This window comes from Boleophthalmus pectinirostris, unplaced genomic scaffold, assembly GCF_026225935.1.
Source record: "Boleophthalmus pectinirostris isolate CB_2022bp ecotype Guang Dong unplaced genomic scaffold, ASM2622593v1 HiC_scaffold_21, whole genome shotgun sequence".
Classification (NCBI taxonomy): domain Eukaryota; kingdom Metazoa; phylum Chordata; class Actinopteri; order Gobiiformes; family Gobiidae; genus Boleophthalmus; species Boleophthalmus pectinirostris.
Window position 1 is genome coordinate 20,432,731 of NW_026571175.1, and position 26,355 is coordinate 20,459,085.

The following is a 26,355-nucleotide window of genomic DNA, read 5'->3' on the forward strand; positions in this document are numbered from 1 at the left end:
AAAAAACAAAATAAAGAATGAAAGTTTGATTGCATGAGCTGCTCACTTGTTAATGTTTATTCCAATTTTAGTATGTTTTAGCAAACTAATGGTTATTTATTAGACAATGAAAAAGGAAGTCTTCGATGAACATGAAATTTTGATGTTTCTTCTCACAATATAATTATTTTTAAAAAGCCAGACCATCTTGTCATAGCCTGAATCCCTCTCTTCTCAGAAGCTAAGCAAGGTCAGCCTGGTTAGTACTTGGATGGGAGAGTGCTGGGAAAATCAGGTGCCACTGTGTTGTGTCCTTAGGCAAGGCACTTCACCCACATTGCCTAGTATGAAAGTGGTGTGTGCTTGAGTGTTGGTGGTGGTCAGAAGGACCAATGGTGCCGATTGGCATGGCAGCTGTACTTCACTCAGTCTGGCAAGGCAGACAAGGCAGCTGTGGCTACAATAGTAGTTTACCACCACCACCAGGTATGGAGTGAATTAAATAAATGTAGTTAATACGATTAACTGAGATTCAGGAGCAGGACCACGCCTCAGCCGCCCTCTCCTCTCACCGGCGAACCACAACTCACCTCGACCACGCCTCTAATTTCCCAGAAGCCTATATGTAGCAGCCTTTCCCATCATCCCAGTTTGTCTCGGCGAACTCGACCCCACCCTCCCATCCCCTATTTTGTCTTTCAGTCATAAGACCCCTACAAGGGGGGTCCCGTTCTGGCTGGGCCAATTGTAGATTGAGACGGAGCCCCCACCCATAGTCTCAACCCAGCCATCTTTGCCTCGCTTTGTACATTATCAATAAACTACTTCGCACTATGTTGTCGTTGGCGTGGTCCTAGCTAGTGAATGCTCTGTAAAGTGTCTTTGTGGCATATGGCAAACTTACTTACAATTTTTAACACTATATTTTTAAATCATGTGGCAACAGAGGAAATACAAAGTGAAATACTAGATAAATGTTGGAAGGATTTTTCAGTTTTCAGATTTTATATTTTTAAGTTAAATGAAGGACTCAATAAGTCAAATCAGTAAATGGCTTGCATGTAGAATCTTGATTACAAATTCCATAAACATGGCCCATAAACATGATGAGCCCTTTATGATCTATGTGCAGGTTAAGGCATCTCCTGCTCAGTTGTGATTGCAGTACCAGATCAAAATAAACCAAAATGACTTGAGTTGGAATATCCAGTTATTTTCTTCTATTACTGTGCATTATTATACTCACTGTATAATGCATGTGGCAAATTCTATTTTTCTACCATTTCCTATGATGTTGCGAGGGATGTATAGGGGATGCACAATCAATAATGAATTAGATGAGCATATAAAAACAAAGTTCACTAGCTCTGCTGCTTACTCATCCACACACAAGAACCCACCCAGCTTAAATTGTGTTATTGATAATGCACAATGACATTTACACAACAGTAGTGTACATTTATGGGTTTTATTGAATATCCTACAGCAGGCTTCCTCTTCTCTATTTTTAGCCCTGGTCGTTTAAATGAGTAAATTTGATTGTACAACTGTCACAGATATGGAGCCATCCTCGCTTCCTGCTGGGCATCTGCTGCACGTGCATGGCTTCAGGAAGAATGAGTTCATTCAATTTAACCAGAAATCTGAAAAACAGCTTAGCTATGCATTGAGTGGGAAGAGAAACTCTAGTTTAGCATGACTGACACTGGTTCTGGTACAACAGAAACTAGCAACTGTTTGAATGGGGAGCTAAATTTTAGCTAGAATGTTCCACAGTATGGCAGTATTTATTTTGCACATTACATAAATCCGTAATTTATAGTGTGACATTGTACCAAGGTTGTTTAGGTATTGTACTAGATTTATTCTATAGATTACATTTAATATTCAGTAAAGTGTAAAATGTACATTGAAAGTTCTAGATGATTCTAGGGAGATTGACTGGACTGGACCCATGTTCACCAGCTTCAGTGAGCGGTAACAGAAAAGCCTAATCTACTTAATCCACAGCCACCAATCCACTCCCACCAGCTGGAGATGTGGCTATAACTGTCACAAATCTAGCCATGCACAAACACCAGTTTTTAGCCTCAGGTGTGAGAGCTGACGGTAAAGTTGTCTCCAGTGTGTAATGAAACACAGATAATGATCCAAAGATCAAGAAACCAAAGTCAAATAAAAGGACATGTAATACAATATTCCAGTACATTTTGTACGAACTTGTAAACAATGTCAAATTTTCACCTACCGGTACTTGGAATCTTAAACTTGCTGGTTTTAAGGAGTGACACTTAGTGTACTAAGCAGTAAATATGTGTAAAGCCTTTAGTATCTGTAAAAGGACATGTCCCTTCCTCGATCACACTCAACACCAAGTGTCTGATGGTCTCACATGTTTTATGTAAAGAATTCAGAATACATCAACAAAGATCATCGGTTGTGCAATTTTAAACATTTTTTAAAGTTCAAAGTAATACTCTAATAAAAATACTGAACCACTAATGTCGAAAAAAAAAAAAAGAACCAGAAGTAAATTAACTAAATCACTGGTGCTCCCTGGTGGACAGCTAAGGAAACGCATGAGAAAAAAGTCAATAGAAATGAACTGTTTACACCGACTTTATTTATAACAATGGGGCAGGGGACAGCTTTACTGTGGCTGGGGCTGCTGGTCGGGCATGCTTCTGATGATGTCCGAATCGCCTGAAGAGGAAAACAAAATAATCAAAATGCATCAAACATGATCGGTACCATAATTTCGTGTTAATTAAATGTTACCAACTGGACTTTCACATTTTAGTCAAGATTATGCCTGACCATTCATCTGAACAATCCAGAAGGCATTTTTCTAGCGAACCACTAGTCCTGCAGAGGACCACAGGGGCCAGGTCCCACAGGCGCAAAAATTCGCAGAGGAATAAACAAGAGCAAACAACACTAGTCAGATGAAGGCACTCACCGGGGTCGATGATGGCCAGAGTGCAAACTCTGTAGTATTTTCCACAGGCTGTACCAAGCTCAATGTTGTTGCCGCTGTAGTGGTGCACACCAGTCTTGGCCAACATAGCGTAGTATTCAATCTCAGATTTCCTGCAAGACAAACGGGTGCTACTGTAAAAAAGGCTCTAATAATCTGTGTGTAATTCAGTGATAAGCGTGGTTGACATTTGCAAAGTGACATTATTGAAATGTGCTAAAACACCATATTAAGACATGACTGATGTTCAAGAATTGCTCTTATGTGATGGAAATTTAAAAACAAACATCACATACTTTGAAATGTTTACAAGTTTCTTGTTTTTTTTAAATCAGTAAATTGAGTCATGTACTCAATCTCTACATGCATAATGACATGAGCGATGAAATTGCCTTCTACTTCAGAAGTCACCTTCTGACACTCACTTATTCACCAAGAAATTTATCATCAGTATGGCAAACAAATACAATACATTGACAAATATAATAACTGAAATACAACAAAGCTGAAACAATAAAATGAAAAACACCACGCAAATCTCGTGTTGTTTTCTTGCTGCCATGTACCTGAGTGCGGGGCAGTTGTTTGCAAGGATGACCAGCTTGGCTTTTCCCTGGCGGATCATCTTCTGGGACTGCTTATATCCCAGGACGTATTTGCCACTCTTCATCACCAGCTGGAGCCGGGAGTTGATGGACTCCAGGGACTTTTTCTGTGGCAAAAACGTGGATGAACGTCAGTGAGACGCACACAAGACAACTGCTCATCTACAATGTGCCCTCAGCTACGACAGTGACAAGTTGCATACAGACACATTAGCACAATGTTAGTTCTCTAGACCTGTCGTTAAAAGACTAAACTTTATCCACGTTGACGTTTGACATAAACACTAAATAGCTTAGCATTAGCCGAGCATCAGACGGCATATTCAAACTCTCGGTGAACAGCGCAAACTATGGACAACACCAAGACACTAACCCGATGTTTAGTCCATTTAAAAAGCCAAGAAACTAAAAACGCGTTGTCCACACGAGGTTTCACTAATCAGAGTATCTACAGACAAGACTGGAGCTAACAGGCCGAGGCAGAGACCAGTCTCCACGTGAAGCCGCCGCCACACGGTGCGGACACTCACCGTCTTCTTTGCGGCCACCATTTTGTGAGTTAGTCCGGTCCGGCCAACCTACAAGACACAGGAGATAAAGCGTGTTAGTCTTAGGGCGCAGTAACGGGAATCTGTGGCCTTTATAACAGTGTTTTTAATCTAAATAATCAGAGCTCCGCTTACTGTGAGTTAACTCCAATATGGCCTCGGAGTGAAAGGAAGTCCCATGGTGCTTTGCGCATCTTTCTGTAGTTGGGGTGCGCAGAGGGCTACCGCGCAGCACACGCATCTTAGTTGATAACTACTGCGTCCAAAGTAAGTTTATTTCATAATTAAAGTGATGTTTGTCTTTTTGTTATTAAAAACACAACACAATATTGTCTGTGCATGCTCAACACTAACAAGGTAAGGCAAGGCTCCGCTCCTCTGTAGTTGACATCTACAGATGGGCTGAAAACGCCCACGTCAGTTTTATGTTTATTATGACAGAACTTTAATTTCCTTTACCATACGCCAATGAAATCAAGTATTCTTTATTTATATAGCATTTTACAATATTTAAGGTGGCCAAAGTGCTTTCCAATAAAATCTCCTAGGCTCCTTTATCAGCCCTTATGTGGCTATCGACTTCCCTACAGCTTATAAGGCATGTTCTAAGCCGGGCTATTACATTTGCCCTTTAAAGGTTCTAATGGGAAGTTTTGTAGAAGTTGAACATTGACAGTGTTTGCTCTAGGGAGCTATGGCAGTAGCTATGGCATTAAGCTGCTTTCCCCGCCCCAAAGGTCTGTGCGCTCTGACTAAATAATGCATTTCTGTACCAGCACCATCCTCCAGCCACACGACTCGACCAAAGGCACAATAAACTGTTTGGTTCTAACTGCATTTTCCACATGCAGCCGCGGCTCAGAGACGGTGGAGGAGCCTGCACCATGCGCCATTACGCACAGGAGGGGACTAGAGGAATTTGACTTTGTGTGACAGTGGCTGGCCATTTGGAGACAGTGAGCGACGTCACTAGGGCATCAGAAGCATCAACACAAACTTGAAGTTGGACACGCAGTCCTCTATGCGCACGAGACGAGATGGGGTGCTCCACGAGTTCACAAACTTCAACCGTTGACCCCGCTCGACCAGGCAGCAAGCGCGAGGAGAGCAATGGGGCCAGCACCACAGGTTAGTCAGAGCTATAATTATTTTGTCATTGCTTGCTCCAAATACAACATTATTTTAAATACTGACAATTTGAATAGAAATGTACAATAGAAATGGCATACAAGGAGAAGCTGTTTAATATGACAGACTTTATAAACTGTATCTGACATTGATCATCCACATTTCATGCTCAATGGGAAATATACTTTTGATGTGAGCCATTTTATAACCAACGTGTGCTGTTACTAAGCAATAACAAACATGCATTAATTCACAAAAAATGTAGTGTTTTATTATTTTATTTGAGTGTTTGGGTCTAAAAATAGTCTTGGGGCTCCTGTTGAACTGGTGTCATTGCCTGCTCCGTATAGAGTGTCCTCATCCATTTACCACCGCCCGAGTTCAGATAAGAAAAACACTGAGTAAATGCAAATGTGGAGCACAGCAGGCGATATCTGCGGTGCTTGTCAGGTTGGGTGTCCCTATGGGAAAGTTTATTGTTGTTGATTAACAGTGTTTTTGGCTCTGTACCCCCATGATAGGGACAGTAGAGCGCACAGCGAGGCTTTGATGACAGTCTACAATTTCAATAGGAAATGGAGAAGCCACTTTGAACACGTCTTTGTTGTAGTGGGTCAGAAAAGACAGGTTGTGGTGCAGTAAGTAGTGTTTTCTTTGAACAGACAGATTGATGTGACAAGTTTGAATAAGGCATACATCTCTCCCAGTTTATTTCAACTATGTAAAGCTGCACAATGTACATCTTCTGATGCTTTCACCTGCTTGTTTACATGCAAATTTCATTGCTTTGCTATATTTCATCAGCTTAAAACTCATCTTTTCCTCAAAGTCTATAGCCCCACACATGACTGCTTTTTGCTACGTATTTTTGTTTGTCCTGCCCTGTTTTGTTAAACTATTGTGCAGCATCTTTGAGTTACTGTGAAAAGCGCTTTATAAAACCAATGTATTATTGCCTCAAATGTCCTGCACAGTGTTGACATTAAATCTATGTCTTGCATTTATTCAATTGCAGGTGTTATTATTTCTCAAAATTATCCAGAAAGAATTGCATTCTTACTGCCAGTGACCTCGCCTCTCCACAGATCTGAACTCTAAATTGGCCCAGTGGCGTCTCCTGCTTGTCTCCATGGAGACAGGTACGTTTAAAGCCATACTGTTAAATATTCTAGCCAAAGCAATAACGTCTCCATGGAAATAAGCAGCGGACCCTGCACCAGGTACATAGTTTATCTAAATGTTTCTCCTCTAAGGTTACCAAGCAAAGTGCTTCCTGTACAGTGTGTGTTGATTCATGTACTGGTTTGGACAAGGCTCATCAGATTTTTGAAAAATATCTATTACAATTGTTTCTGACAAATATTTAAATATTTGCAGTTTCTGTTTTAAAATACAAAACATGTGTCATGTGAGAAAAAACAGAAAATGCTCTTCAGTTATCCCATGCATTTCTGTATATGTTTCAGGAGGTTTTAAACTAGATTGTTGAAAAGAATGATAACAGAGAGACCTATGACCTAATGACCATTTAAATTGTAATTTCACTTCCATTACAGTCAATTTAGCAGGCAAGTTTGGACACCTTTTAAATTTTACTCCAGATGGCCTTCCTGTCATAGTCCTCACTGTCTATATATGCCTTAAACCTTTACAAGGAGTAAAACCTCTAACTAAATGGACATGTCATTGCTATATTGTTTTAACAGGTGTGCTAATGTTGCAAGTGTTGGACATATTTCTTTATCTGATTGCACAAGGCAATGGTTTAAGATAATACAATAAAAAGAAGATGGAAGAGACTCAAATGATTGCACATTGTTTGAATTGCAAAGGTAGCGTTGTAGAAAACACATGTCCTCTTATCATGTTTGGATAGTCAGATGAGGCAAATTATGTAACCATTATAGGAAAGGGTTTAAACCATCAAGGAAAATATTTGGGTTCCTGCAATAGTTCTTTAAAAGTATATAGAAATTGTGAAAAAACAACATATATATATCAAATACACTTGCAATGTTATGCAATTGTATTCATACAGTGATATCAAAGTACACAAATGTGACACCTGTTTTTCATATTTTGATTAAGAAATATTTTTCTTATAAATGACGTAAGGCTACTCAGCATCCTTCCCGTCTAGGGCTTGAGGACAGATGGAAATGAGGATTGTTTTCTTAAAGTTTGCATGTGTTTGAAAGAGCTTATTTACCTGGAACATCCATTGCAAACAAGTAAACAAAATAGAAAGTTTTTTACGCACTGGTTTGTATGTTCATAAAATATACATTTAAATGGGAGGTGAGTGATTATATAAAGGCATGTTCTTGTAAAGAAATATAGAAAATATATGAAAGTTGAGATGTAATAATATACAAAGCTTTTCAGGCTAAAGATGCTTTACATAGGCAAGAAAAACACTAGACTACTGCAAGAAACAACAACAATGTTTCTACAGTATGTTGCTATTCACAAAATTGTACATTCAGTTGTATACTATCATTTGACTATAATCTGTGACACTAATCTGACAGATTGTGATAAAACAACAAAAATCCACAATTCCTTAGAGCAGTAAATTCCTTCACATGCTTCACAACTAGAATAGCCATGTGATTCGTAATACTATGAGATCGAATGTGTATGAAGAGAAAGTTTGGTCTGTTACCTGAAGCACACCTTCACATTGGTCACACCAGTGAAATTAAAACCTTGGCCCTTGACTTTGAGTCATACGGTTGCAGAGACAGTGTTATACAGGGACAAAGCAAAGTGCCCAAAACCACAACACAAACACACGCACACTGATTTTGTTTTCAGTGCCAATGTAACAACACATTGTCACTTTACAGACACATATCTACCGCCTTCTTTGCCTTTGAGGGTCCAAAAAAGTGCTATGTAACTTTGATGAATTATTATTATTATTTGAATCACTGGTGTGATTGCCATTGTGCCCAGGTGCTGCCAATGAGAATGGGAATGTTGCTGAGGACAGTGTGACCCTCCCGGACCAGACCCCTGCTGCAGCTGAAGAGGCTAAACCAGAGGAGGCCGCCCCAGCTGCTGCGGTTGAGGAAACCCCGTGTGCCGCAGATGAGTCCCAGCCCACAGACAGTGCTCTCCCCGAAACAGAGGCAGCCCCTGCAACTGATGCTCCCACGGACGCCCCAGCAGAGGCCCCTGCAGAGGCTCCAGCAGAGGCTCCAGCAGAGGCTCCAGCAGAGGCTCCAGCAGAGGGCGCTGCTGCAGCTGAGACCACCACAGATGCCCCCTCAGAAGAACCAGCCCCTGAACCAGGTGAACACTCATTGTGTTATTCAAAATGATCTCAGGTCAAAGGATAATCAATGGAAAATGCTGTATTAATTATTTACAAATACCACTCACCATATTCATGGGTTTCACCCATAGACTGTATAAAGAAGTGGAATAAGAGAGTGTGACATCACCTATGGCATTTGACTCCAGTCAAATGAAGCTCACAAGGCTAGCAGTTATAGGACCAAATTTGGAGCCAATTTCATATTAGATATAGAAATTTATTTATGGACAAAACAGTGAAATAAACACACCAGGGTCATGTAGAGTAGGTTAATACAAACATTTTAAGACCAAAATGATGAGGCTTACAGCAGCAGTCACAGAGAGACAAGTGACATTCTAGTGTAAAGTCAAGAATATTTAAAGTTTTAAATGGTTGCTATGGCAACAGTCCTAATTTTTCATCATTCTGAAAATCATGGAAAAATATCACAATTCAATTTCTTGGTGGCTGGTTAACAAATTTATTCTCAATTCATGAATGCTTTATATTGCTAGTTATTTAGTTTTTTTAAGAGTTCACACTTCACTGGGATTAGATAAATCTCCCATAGTGTTTGGCTCCAGTCAAATTAAGCTCATGACAGTAGCGGTTATAGGGAGAATTTGAAACTAAGTTTCATATTAGTAATAGGAATTTATTTATGGACAAATATTTACATGACATCACTTCCAGCTTGGCAAACTAAAATAGTTTATGGGCCTATCCAGCCAAAACCACATGCTTTGACAAGAATGTCTGGCTGGTCAGGAAAATCATTTACAGTTTTACAGTTGAATACATTCTTTTTATACCACCCATCCCTTACTACAACATAAGTACTATTATCACTACTTCAGTTATGCACATACCTTAACACTAGGGGGTATAGGCAATGAAATGGAAAATCCCTGATCAAAGAAGACTATTAACTTTCCTTTATTTTTGTGACATATTCACACATTCAGGATCCACTAGTGACCTGTTCTCAGTTTAGTCTTGATGTTCATTGTGTGTCCCATTATCAGGCCCCAGACACACAGTCCCATTGGTGACGAGGTAACCAGGCCGTATCCAACAACACCACTCAAGAGGCTGTGGCTAATAATGAACACACAGGGGTCACCACGCAGGAATCTGTTTATCTGTTACACATCCAGGAGGGAGGAAGCACATATGACTGGTTAGACTAGTAATTTCTCTAAAATGTAGTTAAAGTTGTGTAACTTTTTTAGTGGAGGGAGTTGTTACTGTTTTGCCTTGATTATTTCACAATATGGAAATAAACTTAGTAATTTCCATATTAGGTTTATGGAGAAGCAGGCCTGCACATAATAAGAATTCATGTTGTTCACAGTAATGTTGCATTATAAAACACCTGTGATTAATTAAATGCAAGATAGATATGCTTAATGCCATACTGTGGAACATTCCATGCAAAAGAAATAACATCTCCATGGAGACAAACTCACCTTTAACACAAATATGTTTAAATAAAAAATTGTAATCTACTGTAGTTTTTAGTTTCACTTATAATCTGTAATTTAACTATAATCTATCTGTTATTAAAATCTAGTTTTCCCTATTTATTTTATTATTATTATTATTTATTTATTTTTTAATAGAGGTAATTCCATAACTGTCTAGCCACCATACTATAACAGGGGCCAGAGCTATTCTAATTTAATGAAAATATGACACGTGTATTTTCTTAAATGAATAACTGTTTTCCTTAGGGATTTTCTTTTGATAGAGAGAACTCAGTTTTACTTCCTGTCATTTTTTCAACTTAAACACAATCAAATTCTACAATATACATGCAACTGATGTAAAACTATGATAAATATTTAACACAGGTACCAAAAAGCCAACCAACCAACCAGCCAAACAAACAAAAATTAAATCGTGCCATACGGATTTAAAACATACACAATTACTGGATAATAATCATCAAAAACACATTGCAAAGTAAATTATTTGCACAATTGATTTAAAATGGTTGCATGGTTGTGTGACAAGAGCTGAATGACTTTTACTGTGGCTACTTAATTTATTGTATCTAGATGCAAATACGTCCAAAGCCTGCGGCAGGTTGAAGGGTGCACTATTTTCTTTTGCCTCATGCAAAGTGCTAAGAGGCCACATAGTCTGTAATATGTGATCAGTTATGACCACATGTTAAAAATGAATGTTGTTCTGCAGCTGGGAATGAGTTGAGACCGAAATATTTGGGGTCATGGGCAGTGGCAGAGAGAGACTGAAGAACATTGTAGATTTTCTTTTTTGAGCATTTTATTTGCTTGATTTAATGCACAACTTCCTTTCGATATACCTGAATACACTTTTATTTATATAGTCACATACTTTTTGCAAACTAGAAAAGACTATTAGTAGAATATAGATTAGAAGAAGAAGAATATGGATTTTAGATTTTTTAAAATATTATTACTGTATAATACATAGTTGACTAGGGCTCTGAAATCTGAATCTCTTGAAATAATGGATTTATCATGAATATTATACACATAAGCAAGATAAATAATAATTATTAAAAAGAACTCTTAACTGAAGTACACTCCATGTGACATCTACCAGTTTCATTTCAACAGTTTGTTTATTTTTTTTGTTGCAGTGATGCACCCTCTCTGTGTGTGAACAATCATTTGAATTATTGTGGCTTCAATTCTGATTTAAAATCATCATCATTATAGCCATAATATAGATTCATACTTAGACAAACTTTATTGATCCACAAGAGAAATAATTTGGACACAGTAGCTCAAGCATCACAATAAATATAATATCAAAGAGAAAAAGTGTTATGGTGTAGCAATAGCTAAAAAGAGACAGAGGGAACTACATAGACCATGATCCTTTGCTCCATTTCAGCTCAGACTACATGAAGAAATAACAGTTTTAAACTATTTTCTTAGTTTTCTTAGTCTTAGTTCTTTGGATTAAGTCTTGTCAAGGCATTTTAAGAGGAAAAACAGTTAACAGTTTTGTTAGCCTCCACAAATTATCGCAATAAATATCATACTGTGAGATGTATATTGTGAAAATATTGAGCTGAGAGATTTGGACATTGTTACATAATTAATCATAAGCCTCCCCACCGTATCGTGAGCTTTCCCACGATATCACAATAAATATCGTACCCCGAGACGATATCGTATCGTGAGACTTGGATATCGTTACACTTCTAATAGTAAATATATCTCGGCTAACAGTAGCTCCTGATTATTTAGCAGCCCCAGTCTAATCTTGACTCATTTTTCTTACATTAATCCTACTTTATTTACAGAAAAAGCAGAAGCCATAGAACCTGCAGCAACAGAGCCCAGCACAGAGGAGACACCAGGTAAACTTTGTTATTGAAATCCCAACACGAATTTCAAATCTCTGTCACTCAAACCCTGCTCTGTGTTTACAGCTCCCAGTGAGTAAAGCAGGACTGCACAGATGAATGGTTTCCTATGGCGTGACTGAAAGAGTGCATTTCTGTAGCGTGGCTGGACATATGTGCGTCTGTGTAAAACTTATTAACTTGTTGCCAAGATCCTTCAGGGTTGGTCAGACATCACTGTGCCTTCTCTCCTCTGGGTGGTGTTACTACTCATGTACATAGAGTTCAACTGCACTTGAGAAAACTTTATAACAGCAATTAAGACTCTTTGTTAAAATATTTCTCATATTTATTTCCTGTGTAGATATAAACATCAGAAGATATTTATTTAAGCTTAATATTCTTCTTGAAACCCAAAGCCAAATGTGTTTATGGAAATGCGTTACTTTGAAACTGGCTTTGATTTGGTTAAATGAATATGTATGAAAAGCTGGTGACTTCCTTGTTTATGAAAAATCAAGTAATTTTAATGTATCACAAATGCTGAATGTAAAAACTAGATAATTTAAATAATATTAAGACCTTAAACTGTTTCTGTGTCTGTTTTAATAAGATGTTTGTCAAAAAGTCAACTAAAGATACATGATGTCACAGATCAGCTAATTCGCAAAGAAATGACTCCATTCAAATGAAAAAAATGAAAGAATAAATAACAAAAATGTTTTAGGTTTTTATCAAAAGCATTTATTTCTTATTACTTATTATCTTACCACTTACAGCTATGAAGTGCTATTGGTGATCTAATAATTCATTACTTGTACAAACTGTTAATGGCAGTATCAAAAAGAATGAAAATATATGTAGTAAATTATGAATGTTGTGATTATAGTGAAATGTCTATGGTGTTAAGTGGAATGGTCAGTTGTCTGCTTAAACTATAGCTTGTTTGTGATTGGAGCAGTTAGTCAGGAGTCTGAAATGGGACCAAGCACGGCAATAGCTTCAATTTCCACCAATGCTCCCTGAAAAGACAAAATACATTATTAAGACATGGGGCATTATCGCACAGAGACCGGCTAATGCGTAACAAAAGAAATTATATGACCATAATGATGGTACGTATGTAGCATTATTACAAAAGCATGATATAAACTTGGAAGGAGTCATAAACATACTCTGGGAAGAGCAGCCACCTGATACGCAGCTCGAGCAGGGAAGTTACTGCTGAAAACTAAAAGACACAAAAAAGTAATTGTTTACAGGGTTCAGTATATAAACAGCATATTCATTAGATCAATTTTGAATAACTGACCAGTGTTTCCCATTAATTGCAGAAACTATGATAGCCCCCCCATAGTCTTAAATTCTACCCCTGTCTAAAAACAACCTGTATTATGAATTTAACACAAACAAAATCACACTTGGTTGCTCATTAAATTGACATAAACATATACAAATTACCTATAATGATCAGAATGTACTCTTTTAAAGGTTCTATATTACACAAAATTTACTCTTGTAATTTTTAAGCCATCTTGGAATGCTGTTATCTCCTCAAAAACATACCTGGAGTTGTGTTTTGTTTCTTTCACAAATGTTTGAGTAACTCCTTTATTATTAATCTACATCTCCAGTGCTCAAAATGCTCTGTTCCACCTTGTGATATCATGAAACAGTAGTTTTCAAGTTAACAGCTCCCTTTTATCTTAAGTTCATTAGCGATTGTCAATTCAAGGGCTGGAATTATCCAAATGATTCTAGTGAAGGTGTATGGAGTTTAAAATACAGTGGAGCACTCCCTGCTTTACCACATGGCATCACAAGGTGGAACAGAGTATTTTGTGTTTGAAAAAATAACTTAGCCTAAATATGCAGAATTTGTGTGTTAAACGTGTGAATGAAACAAAACACAACTTCAGGCATGTTTTTGAAGAGAAAACAACATTATAACATCCATCCATCCATCCATTTTCGTCCGCTTATTCGGGGCCGGGTCGCGGGGGGAGCAGCCTAAGCAGGGACTCCCAGACTTCCTTCACCCCAGACACGTCCTCCAGCTCCTCCGGGGGGACCCCAAGGCGTTGTATAACATACATCAGAATATAAGTAAAAGTAGTAGTACTAATAGAAGTAGTAAAAATAGAAAGGGGGCCTTTAATGGTTTAATTTAAAAGGAGCAAAAGAGCCAATAGCTCTCAGACAGAATTAATTGTATCAGATTTCGGGTCAATGAAAGTTTCCCCACTGTGGTTTCTGCATGAGTGGGCTCAGAGCACGGGGGGGAGTCCAGTGCGGGTCTGCAGCCCTGAGCAGTAACGTTAGCCCCAGGGACTTGGATTACCTGCACAACAGTGTCCATTTACAACTCACTGGTCAGGCAGATTCAGTTACACCTGTGCCTGTGGGCCAAGAGGAAATGCCCAAAACACTGAAGCTAGACCACCGTGAAGGTATTTAAGAGAGCTCTCCAACCAAGTACTGCTCAGTGTTCTGGTCCAACTTCAATACAATGTGGAATATGTAGGTTTTTAAAGGTGCACTGTGTAACTTATCCAGTGGAGGGTCTGCCACCTCCTTGTCTCCATGGAGATGTGCCTAAATTTTCAAAAGTATAGCCATAAACTTAAGAATCTCCGTGGAGACTTGCAAGCCAAATTACGGATTACATTTGTGGAGAGGTGAAAAATTAATGTTTTTAACATATTTTTGAGCAATAAATGACACATGTAGATGAATATTAGTTAAATACCAGACTCTGGACAAGTTAAACCAAAGGAATTAACATTTCCATGGAGACTAACAGGTTGCGGACTCCAGAAAAGTTACACAGTGCATCTTTAAGACTATGATTTTATGTTACTTTATAATATACGGGTTTATGCTTGGTTAGACAGAACAGCAATACTTACAATAATTGAAAAAATAGTTACAAATATATTTTACATATTATTTTTACACTGTCCAAGAACTGTTTATGAATGAATGCAATAATATTGGATTTGAGCATTCTGGTTAAAGACTTCCCCCTAGTGGTTACTCTTTGCACTTACTCAGAGGAGAATAGCTGGGACCTCTTTGTTTGTTTGAAAACTATATTTTGACCAATACCTTATTGTTCCTAGATGAATTGATACTTACATGATTTGTAAACTTCATTGACGTTATTGAAATCATTTATATCAGCGAGCAGCACTGTTGTCTTCACCACTGGAATAACATAATATTACATTGCTGGTGTTTTCATTTACACAGTCAGATGTTCAGACTTGAGGGCCTATTGCTCACCATTTTTATAGTCACAGCCGGCAGCTTTAAGGATCTCCCCCATGTTAACAAGAGCCTATGAAACAGATAGACAATAGGAGAATTATCTTTTTAGTCAGTATTTAGTTCTGCGATTAACAGAATAATCATGACTAGGCAACTATTCAAATGTTAGTTTCAGTGCATTTACAGCATTTGTTTGGGAGATCCACTGACCTGCTTGGCCTGCGCTTGCACGCCCCCCTCCACCACCTGACCAGAGGCAACGTCCATCCCAATCTGCCCCGAAATGTACATGGTCCTGTCCACTACCACCGCCTGGCTGAGAAACACAGGTATAATTCATTATTGTGCATTTGATTTTCAATGTGCTATTTCCATTCAAAGCAGTATTGAGGCTTGGCAATTACTGCAATACATTATAATTTGCAATTTGAAACAACAAGGATGGAGACAGTGGCCTATGTATTTATAATTTTTGGACACTGACACAGATAGAGTCAAACATATTTGACTCTTTTGGCACCGTAGTTGTAAATGTATAGCCAACACTGTAAATGAGGAGCACTATGAAAAGAGAAACAATTTAAAAGGTCTAATATTACACATTCACAGAATTTACACATTCAGAAGATGGCCTATAACTACACACAGACTGTAGCTACTGTAAACAAGGGCTGATCTTTTCTACTCAAAGACCTGTAGTTATGTAGCTGAGTTATTTCCAGCAGAACTGTCTGTGTCATATAAAATTATCCTATAACTTAATTTCTTTTCAGTATGACATATGGGACAATGCAGTGATTTAACTACTGACCCCTCCTGTCTGCAGCCAATTGGTCGAAGCAGGAACGCCCTTACCTTTGACTTAGAAAATAAAATAGGAAGAAAGTCTACACATGCTTTCTTCTGATATTAAATCAGGTTTATCTGTAGACAATGTATTGCATGGTGTACATTTATGGTCATTTATGGATTCTGTGCTGGCTTAATCACAGGGTACTTGTTGCACTTACCTGTATATTCCCTGTCTGATGGGAGCTTTAGGTGTGTAAGGGAACTGTCTGCGAATAGATGCCATATTTCACCTGCTGTCTGCTGGAGCTCGGACAAACTGTGGTACTTTTTGAGGGGGTCAGAAAACTTAAGTTCAATGTGCACAAAAACACGCCCTCTAGCCCACTATTTATTTTAATAGATCCATGCTCTAGCCTCGCTGAACTTGCACAGGTCAGTAACAGTTCCACGAAGCTACAGCCTTGGGAACGTTTTTCATTCATTCGTCCACGCTACTCTCAAGCTACCCATTTTACAGACTTACATTAGAATGTAAAGTTACCTGTATGGTCCAATCGCAGCTGGGGCAGTAGCGGTGTAAACGATTTTTCTGTTGATTGCAGACATCTTTCTCACTTTATTTATCTCTTCAAAAGCTCAGAGTAATCGTTGCATAACACGATCAAAAGTTTCTGACGCTGTCGTTGTGTTTACCATAAATACCCCTCAAAAAGCGCAAATTTAAACTGCTGCTCATCTGATAACATTATGGTAAATGATTGAGTGCGCGTTTACTACGGTAATTAAGGTACACTTATATTTGTATAGCTACTGCAAAGATAGAAATGACTCCTAAAATCCAATGCGCTAAAAACTATGAAAGTATGCAGTTTTAGACAATATTACACAAAATAAATAAGAAAAATCTATAAATGAACAGTTAGTAGACCTAAATCTTGCTTCTTCTACTAGTATTCACGTTGCATTATCTAAAGCCATTGTGTAGAATATTCAAACAAACAGACCTATTAGGACCTTTTATTAATATGTTGCAACTTTCAAAACAGTATTACAAACAAAAGTAATAAATTAAGTGGTTCAAACATAAATGAGTCCACTCTACATTCTCATACATTTCAGAAATATAGTTAAAAGACAAAATCATTAAGTGATAATAAAGAGTGATTTTACATAACATGGCAGAATTTACTGTACAGTGTCATAGTTTAGTTGAAGCTTTAAAAGTCCAGCTTCATCGTAACAGTACTTTTACCTGCAAAGTTAAAACAATTCATTCCACTATAGCAATGATTACACATGCATAGACTATAATAACATAAGTCGAGATTGACAGTTTATGGTTTATCTATCAGGTTTGAACCAGTATTAAAAACAAAAATTTAATAAATAAAGTGAGTGCTTGTATGCACGTTACAATTGCATGGATTTTTAAATTGGCATGCATGAAACTACTTAACATGATTATTCCAACTAAACCAATGAATACTTATGATATAACATTCACATTGTTCGTAACAGCAAGTTGTCTCTAAGGATAGTCATGGTTCATTCAAAGGGTCATTGTAAGATTTAAGATTAAATTAAACTTTCAAAGCCAAATATTGGGCACGGCAGTTTTTCCTTCATAAAAAGGTTAAATCTGTCATTGTCATCATCCTTCATCAACGTCAAATCAAAAGTGAATCTAACTTGGTTATCGCTACATTAAAAAAAACAGTTTGCTACAGTCTTTAATCTGCTCAGCCTATTTGTCATATATTAATTCATCTTTAATTCTGTTTCTGTGTGAGAGAAACAGTGAGCTCTTCAGGAATGATTTTGATGCTTACTTGGAATGAATGCAAAATTAACACTATTTTTTCACGTTTTAACAGTGGATGGAGTTTGTTGGTTCCCAGAGGGGTATGTGTAATATGAGGCACAATGTTTGATTTGATAAGATAAGATTAATTAACCTAAAATGTCAAAACCAATAACAACATATAAAAGTTAAAAGAGTTATATGGTCCACAAACAATTTTGAAAACATGCATTGTCTGTCCCATTATTACCATCGGCTTAACTGCAGCTTTCTAAGGTCTAGCACAAACACAAGTTAAAATTGCTTCAACCGTTTGTTACGTTACATTGCTTCATTGAAACCTGCGTTTCAAAATGTTTAAGGCATTCTCAACAAAATCAACATGATTGTCTTTGGTCATGGGCAAACTGCCACAGCTTCTGTTACAGGTATTTTCAAACTAAGCTCTAGGTTATATGTACAATACATTAACAGTTTGAAGAAGGGCCACACGTTTTTGACCAGATTGCTGTCATTTTGTTGTGAATGAGAGCTGGATAAATGCTGGCCTGGAAGTGCTGGTAGTCCTTCATGATAATAATATGAAATAAGTGAGTAAGTGGTTATCTACTTTGGCTACAGTCCTGAGAATTATTACTATGAAGGTTAGAAGGCCAAAGGTGTTGCCCTATGTGCAACAGGCATTTCTTTATATGTACGTAGTGATCATGTGATAAAACAGCAGTGGTCTTCAGCATTATATGTAAAAGTGATTATTTTGTGGTACTGGTCTTAAAAGGTGACGTGGCCCTCAGAAGTTTTGCTGTCGCCTTTTCTTGGCATCCATGGCATCCAGAATGGGTTGTCTTTTGGCAGTGTAGCGCTGCCTCAACTCCTCTATCTCTCTCTCCATCATTGGATCCAAGGCACTGAGGCGCATCTGCAGCTCATCAAAGTCCAGGTTTTTCAACTAGAAAGCATCAATAAACAGAAATGTTTGCTCATATTTATTATAATAACACATTTTCCATAATGACTAACACAAAACTGCAGCAAGAAACTAGAAATAAATGTGGAACAGATTACTCACAAAGTCAAAGTCTCCATCTTGTGGGACCTTCCAATTGTCAGGGAAGACATTTTTGGACTGGATGTGATAACCGGGCTGCTCCTGAGGCTGGTTGTGGTTGTAGTTTTCCTGCTGCTGTGAAGCTTTATTAGAGTCCTGTTTGTCAAAATAGTCCATGAAGGAAGGACGGATAGGCTGCTGGGGAGTGGCATGTCCTGTAGAGAAAATAGAGAATATTTGCTGATACTGATATTAAAGTACATATTTGTCAGAAGGTACTGAACTACTAAGTAGATCCAACATAAGTATATAAAATAACCAATACACTAATTCCCTTTTTTGTTTTGCTTCATTTTTAACAGTGTTAAGACATATAAACAAAATGTATCTAAACATATTGTGTTAAAATTCTGTGGAAAAGTTTTTCTGTAAAAAATAATGGGACAAAAGTAGATAAAGTGTAGGCTTACTTCTCATAGATCCTTGGTCATCTTCCTCTTCTTCATCGTCACTGTTGATGACCATAGTTCCGAGGTCTGACTCCAACATGGTGCTGCCGTGTTCAATCATGGTCTGAGCCCCATCGCTCATGGTGCTGGTAGCTCTCATGGTCCCTGGACCCTCTGTGCCAGACTTCACCATTGTGTGAGAGTCCACCTCTGTCTCCTCCTCCTGAAGTAGACGACAAAATAAATTTGTTCACACATGTAACTGTTACAGAGCACAATGGGGAGTTTAAAAAAATGTATATTTACAGAATTATCGTCTTCCTCCTCCAGTTCTCGCTGCTGCTCTTGTTGTCTCTTAGCTTTCATCTCCATAGCCTCAGTAATTAGGTCTCTCAAAATGGTGACAGGTTTAGCCTGAGTAATGAATGGATGCTGCAAATCACAAAACAGAGACTGATTAGAACCAGCACAGTCTTAAGAGATTAACTAAAGGCCGTTTACTTAGGTACAATATTTTTTGGCACAATTTTTGTACATATTGTTTACAAACCTGCAGTAGTTGTGTTGCCGTTGCTCTCTGCTCTGGATTCTTGACAAGACATTTTTTTACAAAGTCTGTAAACTCGTCAGACCAAAGCTCTGGTTTTCTAAATGTTGGAGGTGGGTTAGAGGGGATCATAAATATAGCCTGTATAGAAAAAGAAGCATGAATAAACTTCATCTGTATATATTTTGCACTGTGTTCATTTGTTATATACCAACCCTCATTGGGTGAATGTCGGCATATGGTGGTTTGCCCTCTGCCATTTCTATTGCTGTGATTCCCAAGGACCAGATATCTGCCACACAGTTGTAGCCAATTTCTTGAATAACTTCAGGGGCCATCCAGAAAGGTGTACCAATAACAGTATTTCTCTTTGCCATTGTATCCTTTAAAATGAAGAAATAAATTACGATATCTAAATTTATTGTATCATTATAAACATGATTAGCACATGCTGTGCAATCAAGTAAAAACACTACATGATTTTAATGATTATAGTTATATTTTATTTTATTACTGTTAACTGTCCAGCCACTCCAAAGTCTGCTAGTTTGGCATGTCCCTCTGTGTTGAGGAGGATATTTCCAGCCTTTATATCCCGATGAATCTTTCTCATGAAGTGAAGATACTCAAGGCCTTTCAGTGTCGACTTCAGGATAGTGGCAATCTCATCCTCTGTCAGCTAAGATTTACACATTGTTCACATTGTTTTAGTGTAAAAACATGTACGCAGAATCTGATATTAAGTGCATTAAAACATCATACTGTTTTGCTGCGCAGTCTGATGATGTCAGAAACAGATCCGGCTCCACAATACTCCATGACGATCCACAAATCTGTGTTCTTGAAGTAGCTTCCATAGTATTTGACCACGTAAGGACTAACAAGAAATGTTCATTACAATAAAAATAAATTTCTCACACTAATAAAGAATTTTTTAAGCACATAAATATGACATTTTATATGGGCTTGATATTTACTTTTTAATTAGTAAATAGAATGTTCCTACCTGTCACATTGCTGCATGATTGAAATTTCCTTGATGATTTCCTGTAGATCTGACTCTACAGGGACCTGTTTGATGGCCACCACTTGCCCCGACTCTTTGTGTATTGCCTTATTCACGCTGCCATAGGAACTAAATCCAGATACAGTACAATATCAGTAATCAATCTGGTCAGTTTCTAAATACTGAGGTTTCACAGAAGACTCACCCTTCACCCAGTTTCTCTAAAACATCAAACACTTCCTCTGGTTGTTTGGTCAAGCTGTCCTCACTCAGCTTTTTCAGTTTGCTGTTAAATGTTAAGCAAAAGTGAAACTGGAGGTGACACTGAATAACGCTTTAGAGGAGATAGTGGTGACACAACACTGATTTACTTGATTTACAATGCATTCAAATTCAGTGCAGTGACAATATAAAGTGCACATAGTGAACAGGAATACAGACATTGCCACAAAACACAGACAAAGCGCGCACTTACTGACCTACTGCGTTACAGCAAATTAAATTGATTGCAGACACAAGTACAGTTGTGTTGTTAACGCAGTTAGCAAATCGGCTATATTAGCATTAGCTCACCAAGTTGAGAATTTGGAAAAAAATAGCTATAAAAGTGAAATAAAACGACACTTACCTTTTAGGCGCGTTTGACTCCATCGTTGACCGTGTTTAACAAAGTAAATACAACACGATAGAAGTATTCCGTTGGTTTTGGGGCAGTGATCAGGACGTGGGCATTGTCGATGTTGTGTTGTCAAAAAGTGAGGCCAGCTGAGCACTTCAGACTCACAGCCCCACAGCGCCTCTACCGGCCTGGAGCGGGTAACTGTAAAGTTAAACAGTGAAATGATCAAACCAGTAAATGAAAATACATATGATCAACATGAATGTGTGTTTTATTTGCAGTGGTGACATATGTTTGCACTCGGGATATGCACAAAGAGTGTCCTTTATATACACAAAGAGTCATTTGTGGCCAATCACAACCCGTTTTGTTGTGAGGTGGTGGTGTGTTCTGCGCATGCGCTGAGTCTGAACACTCATGAGATGCTAAAGAAGTAAACAGCTAAACTATAAGCACAAATAAAACGGTAAGAACAATTACTTATTTGTAGATATGTTTGGAGCTATATTTTAATTATATTTACAATATTTATAGCCATGTTTATGTTGAATCTGGGCCAGATTTACGTCGGATTGGGGCATGGCTATTACCACGCCGTTGTGTTAGCATATAACTATGTGTGATCATGATTTGTTTTATTTTATCAGTGTGAAAATGGACACACCGAAAGATATGCAGCCCCCGAAGCAGCAGCCTATGATATACATTTGTGGCGGTAAGTAATTTTCCACTTTATCAGTATTTTCAAGATTTATATAGGAGTTCTGAATTAAAACATTAATTGCACGCATTAAAATGGCATTTATTCGAGTTACAATCATTCATACAAATATTAACAACTTGACATGGTAGCTGGTCTATCTCCATGCAATAATACCAGCACGTTTCTTCCTGATTATTGATAGGCTATAGGATTTGCTTACACAAGTTTGAATGTTCATCAACATTTTTTGATAAATTCATGAATAAATAATTGCACTTTCTCCTACAGAATGTCACACTGAAAATGAAATTAAGGCACGAGACCCTATTCGATGCAGAGAGTGTGGTTACAGAATCATGTACAAGAAAAGAACAAAGAGATGTATCCTTTAATTCAGTTTGTTGTAGTGTTGAATTTGTATACGTGTGTATAAGTTTTAATGTCTTTTCTCTTTTGCCATATGCTCCAAATATGTTCAGACATTTTCCAACTTTTGTGTACATTTCCTGACCTGATACTCCAGTGGTTGTCTTTGATGCCCGGTGAATATGATGGAAGCCCTGGTTGTGTTTGATTAGGGTTATATGTTTCTACTTTTATAGTGTATGAATGTGTAAATAAACTGATAAAACACCCACTTTTTTTCCAGAGAAAAATAACTGATGATGTTTATCAATTAGAAGACTTGGGATATATGTATTTAGCAGTTGCTGACGATGTATTGTGTGTTGACAAAATACTCATTTGGGTTTCTTATTTAAAACTTTTACACCATAATAATGGGTTACAACTTCCTGTTATATGCCACAGGAGAGCTGTTGAGAGCCGTTTGATAAAGATATAATATTTTATAGTTTTAAAATTTTAATGTGTATGGCAGTTTTCTATTATTCTGAGACCCATGGACTGGTCAGTTTTATTCAGTATCCTTCACTTAAGATCAAATTTGTAATTTTGGAGACTGCATACACTGTTGGACATATGAGCCTTTTTCTCTTGGAGTCTTGCTGAATTTTTTCTTTAGTTCCATTCTAAGAAATAAAAATGTTCATTTATGCCATATAAAAAGTGTTGTACCAAGAAAATTTATTCCGTGAATGTGACGTGTCTATGACAATGAATTAGCAGGGGAAAGTGAAGCTGATTTAGTTTCTATTAGTCAGTCATTGTTGACTGGATTTCTGTTCTTCAGAATGGAGCACCTTTAAGCCTGTGGCAACATTAGTGCTTTTATTATAATAGTTTTGAAGGAGGGCTTTCCCCGGGCAGGTGCTTCACTGCTGCACTGCGGTCGCTCCTCCCCCGCGCTTACGTACGAGCTGCGGGCGGGTCTTACAGAAATCCCCGGTGAAAGAGACAGCTGCTGCTGCGTTTGAGAGAGAAACAAGAGAAACCGGCGGAGGGAACCGGAGCCACACACCGCAGAAGGGGCGCAGTGATGGGGAACGCTCAGGACAGACCCCCGGGCAGCGGAGGAGACAGAACAGGACCAAACCAGGCCAGATCAGGGACACGAGGTAATGCGGAAAACCCCCATAGTCACCACGGCTCTCAGAAAGGATTGGCAAACGGGACACCGATACAAAACAGTACAGTAACACGCGAGGAGCCGCCGGTGGAGGACAAGAGTTACCTGGACGCCCCCGCAGGAGCCCTCCCCCCTCACTTGGCCCGGCTCAAAAATGAGGGCAACCACCTCTTCAAACATGGACAGTTTGGGGATGCCATTGAGAAGTACACACAAGCCATAGAGGGCTGCACTGAAGCAGGTAGGAAGTAATATCGCGGATGTCTTCAATGTCTATTTGACAATAATACAAGTTTTTCCAAATAGGCTAGGCAAGTTATGACAGGATGAAGCTTGAGATTCATTCAAAACTGTATGCATATGATTTGCAGCATGCAAAGTCATGATACACACCATGAGGGCTAAAATGTACCTATTTTATAGCACATGCTTATTTTGTAAGTTATCATTTATTAATTATGGTTTGTTTAAAAAAACCAAAAAAATAACCCCAAAAAAAACAACAACTTTCAAACACACACATCCTATATCTTTTTCTTGATGTTAATATAAGCCAGGCCTATATTAGCTTAGCTCTGATTGTCATATTTATAAATAATGGATTACAATACAACAGAGATAGCTATTTCAAAACCCTAGTCCCACAAGTATCAGTCATACACAACTGCATCTGTTCTGTATGCATATGTGAGCATATTGGACCTCTGTGTTAAGTGTACACACATGACAGCTGCTTTGTGGATGCAGTGAGTGATGTAATAATCTAATGTTGATGCTCACATAGACTGAATGACATGTTTTACCTTTAAGGGCACTCAGCCAAATTTTACTCTCAAAACCATCAACTCCACTAACAACAGGACTAGAATGTGAGTAGCATCACAGCCACTTTACATTTTTATTAACAATAAAGATACAATGAGAACAAAAGGGTGCAGTGTTATCAATGGGAGAAGGACAAAAAGGAAATTGGATTAGACGAATGATTTATGACATGTCCATCTGTGTCCTCTGTTCAACTGATTCAGTGGTTTTTAGTTAATCTTTTCAGGGAACTAAAATATGTTTGAGTTAGATAATTTTAATTAAATACACTTCATTGAATACTGTTGTAGACCTTGTAAAAAGGTTATCACAACTATCTTGAAAGGACATTTTGGTCACAGTAGCCTGCTAGGATGACCACAAATAGAAAGAAATAGCAAAAAACAAAAATATTGAATTGTAATAATGAAAACATTAAAAGTAAAACTAAGATGCCAAATTAAACTAAGTTAACTAGGCATAATGTTTACTATGTAGTTTTGTCCTGTCTATGAGATATTATAGTTTAATAGTGATATTCTGTAAGACTCTGTTCCTCTCCAGGTGTTGATAGTCCAGAAGACCTGTGTATTCTCTACTCCAACAGAGCAGCCTGCTACCTCAAAGATGGGAACAGCACAGACTGCATACAAGACTGCACCACGTAAGCAACTACTGTATTTGTTAAGTTTGTGGTCAGACTCGCACAGATCAATAACTCCAGTGCACCATTCAATTATTAATAAATCACATTAGGTAAGCCCCACAGACAACACAGAGTGCTGAAGGAAGATGCATGCTAAAAACAAATGCAATGAGTCACATCAGTTCACCTGTACGTTTGTGTCACATGTAGCCTAAACTTAATTAATCATGATTTTCTTTTTCCTTACATTGATTTCATTATGATTGTAAAAAGAATTAGACTCACTTAAAATAAATCCTAATAACTTGAGCAAGATAGACCTTTAATCATTGCCATTTGACACCAATTTCTTCAAGCTCCGCTCCAAACCACATACTTTTACTTACAGAAGACTGGCTGAAGACATTGTGATTAAAAAGCTTAAGACTCTTCACTGATGAGTTGAAATGATCGCATCTTGTCTAGACTATGGTTTTAAAATTAGCTTGTTTGTAAGTTTTGTTTTATATTTTATCTTTGAGCTACTCTCTTGAAGTGTAAGTTAGTTTAGTTATATCAGAATGAAGACAAAGCTGTCTCAATTAACATTTTACATCAAGACAAAATAGAAGAAAGAAAAGATCAAATAAAGAAAATCAGCATTTTTCTTTAGCGGTACAAAACAACCAGTGTACCCACCCTTAACACTACAACTTAGACATAGTAAATAACAAAGCAATAAATAATACTTTTCTGATGGAAGGTCCGTCAAATGCTTTTCTTCATGGAGATGTTATTGCTTTGTCTGGAATGTTTCACAGAATGGTATTAAACCTTTCTATCTTTATGGAGACCAAACCAAGTTGCAGGTCAGATCTGGGGAGAGGCAACCCTACTCACAGTCAGAATGCCTGTTTTTGTATTTTTTTTTAGCTATAAAACCATCTGTAACTGCATAAATGTAAAGTAGAGCTATTTAATGTCATACTGTGGGAAATTCCAGGCAGAGCAATAACATATCCATAGAAACAAGCAGGTGACGGACCCCCAGCCAAAAAGTTACTCAGTACACGTTTAAGTCTATGATGAGCAGCTAATAGTAGATTTGATAGTATTGTATTTGAGTGACCACATTGAGCCTGTGCCACCTGTATGAAGGGTTGATCCTCTGATCCTCTTAGGGCTCTGGAGCTGCAGCCGTTCTCCCTGAAGCCGCTGTTACGCAGAGCCATGGCCTACGAGTCCCTGGAGCGCTACCGACAAGCCTACGTAGACTACA

At 37.9% G+C, this 26,355-nt stretch overlaps 6 protein-coding genes across 6 annotated transcripts; 3 read left to right on the top strand and 3 right to left on the bottom strand.

Moving 5' to 3' along the window:
• Positions 1–2,580: 2,580 nt before the first annotated feature.
• Positions 2,581–4,318, bottom strand: rpl30 (ribosomal protein L30). Its single transcript, XM_020932583.2, has 5 exons — positions 4,245–4,318; positions 4,092–4,139; positions 3,523–3,668; positions 2,939–3,069; positions 2,581–2,682 (listed from the first exon to the last, which is right to left on the bottom strand). Exons 2-5 carry the CDS (start codon positions 4,110–4,112, stop codon positions 2,630–2,632), a joined length of 351 nt encoding a protein of 116 aa, XP_020788242.1. The 5' UTR covers positions 4,113–4,139; positions 4,245–4,318; the 3' UTR covers positions 2,581–2,629.
• Positions 3,883–12,461, top strand: LOC110167152 (skin secretory protein xP2-like). The gene is made up of 5 exons (XM_020932457.2): positions 3,883–4,376; positions 4,886–5,237; positions 8,196–8,534; positions 11,843–11,899; positions 11,972–12,461. Exons 2-5 carry the CDS (start codon positions 5,147–5,149, stop codon positions 11,983–11,985), a joined length of 501 nt encoding a protein of 166 aa, XP_020788116.2. The 5' UTR covers positions 3,883–4,376; positions 4,886–5,146; the 3' UTR covers positions 11,986–12,461.
• Positions 12,462–12,582: 121 nt separating this feature from the next.
• Positions 12,583–16,647, bottom strand: LOC110167457 (2-iminobutanoate/2-iminopropanoate deaminase-like). The gene is made up of 6 exons (XM_020932810.2): positions 16,488–16,647; positions 15,365–15,470; positions 15,170–15,224; positions 15,023–15,091; positions 13,060–13,115; positions 12,583–12,906 (listed from the first exon to the last, which is right to left on the bottom strand). The coding sequence occupies exons 1-6, from the start codon at positions 16,550–16,552 to the stop codon at positions 12,850–12,852; spliced, it is 408 nt and encodes a 135-aa protein (XP_020788469.1). The 5' UTR covers positions 16,553–16,647; the 3' UTR covers positions 12,583–12,849.
• A 302-nt stretch (positions 16,648–16,949) lies between these two features.
• Positions 16,950–21,582, bottom strand: stk3 (serine/threonine kinase 3 (STE20 homolog, yeast)). The gene is made up of 11 exons (XM_020932473.2): positions 21,426–21,582; positions 21,003–21,083; positions 20,798–20,926; positions 20,554–20,668; positions 20,306–20,470; positions 20,007–20,174; positions 19,795–19,932; positions 19,551–19,676; positions 19,266–19,467; positions 18,817–19,010; positions 16,950–18,696 (listed from the first exon to the last, which is right to left on the bottom strand). The coding sequence occupies exons 1-11, from the start codon at positions 21,446–21,448 to the stop codon at positions 18,538–18,540; spliced, it is 1,500 nt and encodes a 499-aa protein (XP_020788132.1). The 5' UTR covers positions 21,449–21,582; the 3' UTR covers positions 16,950–18,537.
• A 183-nt stretch (positions 21,583–21,765) lies between these two features.
• Positions 21,766–22,756, top strand: polr2k (RNA polymerase II, I and III subunit K). The gene is made up of 4 exons (XM_020932858.2): positions 21,766–21,882; positions 22,064–22,131; positions 22,408–22,500; positions 22,643–22,756. The coding sequence occupies exons 2-4, from the start codon at positions 22,071–22,073 to the stop codon at positions 22,663–22,665; spliced, it is 177 nt and encodes a 58-aa protein (XP_020788517.1). The 5' UTR covers positions 21,766–21,882; positions 22,064–22,070; the 3' UTR covers positions 22,666–22,756.
• A 467-nt stretch (positions 22,757–23,223) lies between these two features.
• On the top strand, positions 23,224–26,354 carry LOC129410155 (sperm-associated antigen 1A-like; the record flags this gene model as incomplete). The annotated part of the gene is made up of 3 exons (XM_055157622.1): positions 23,224–23,888; positions 25,016–25,115; positions 26,258–26,354. Coding segments are annotated over exons 1-3 (528 nt in total), but the record flags the coding sequence as incomplete, so codon positions are not given.
• Position 26,355: the final 1 nt, after the last annotated feature.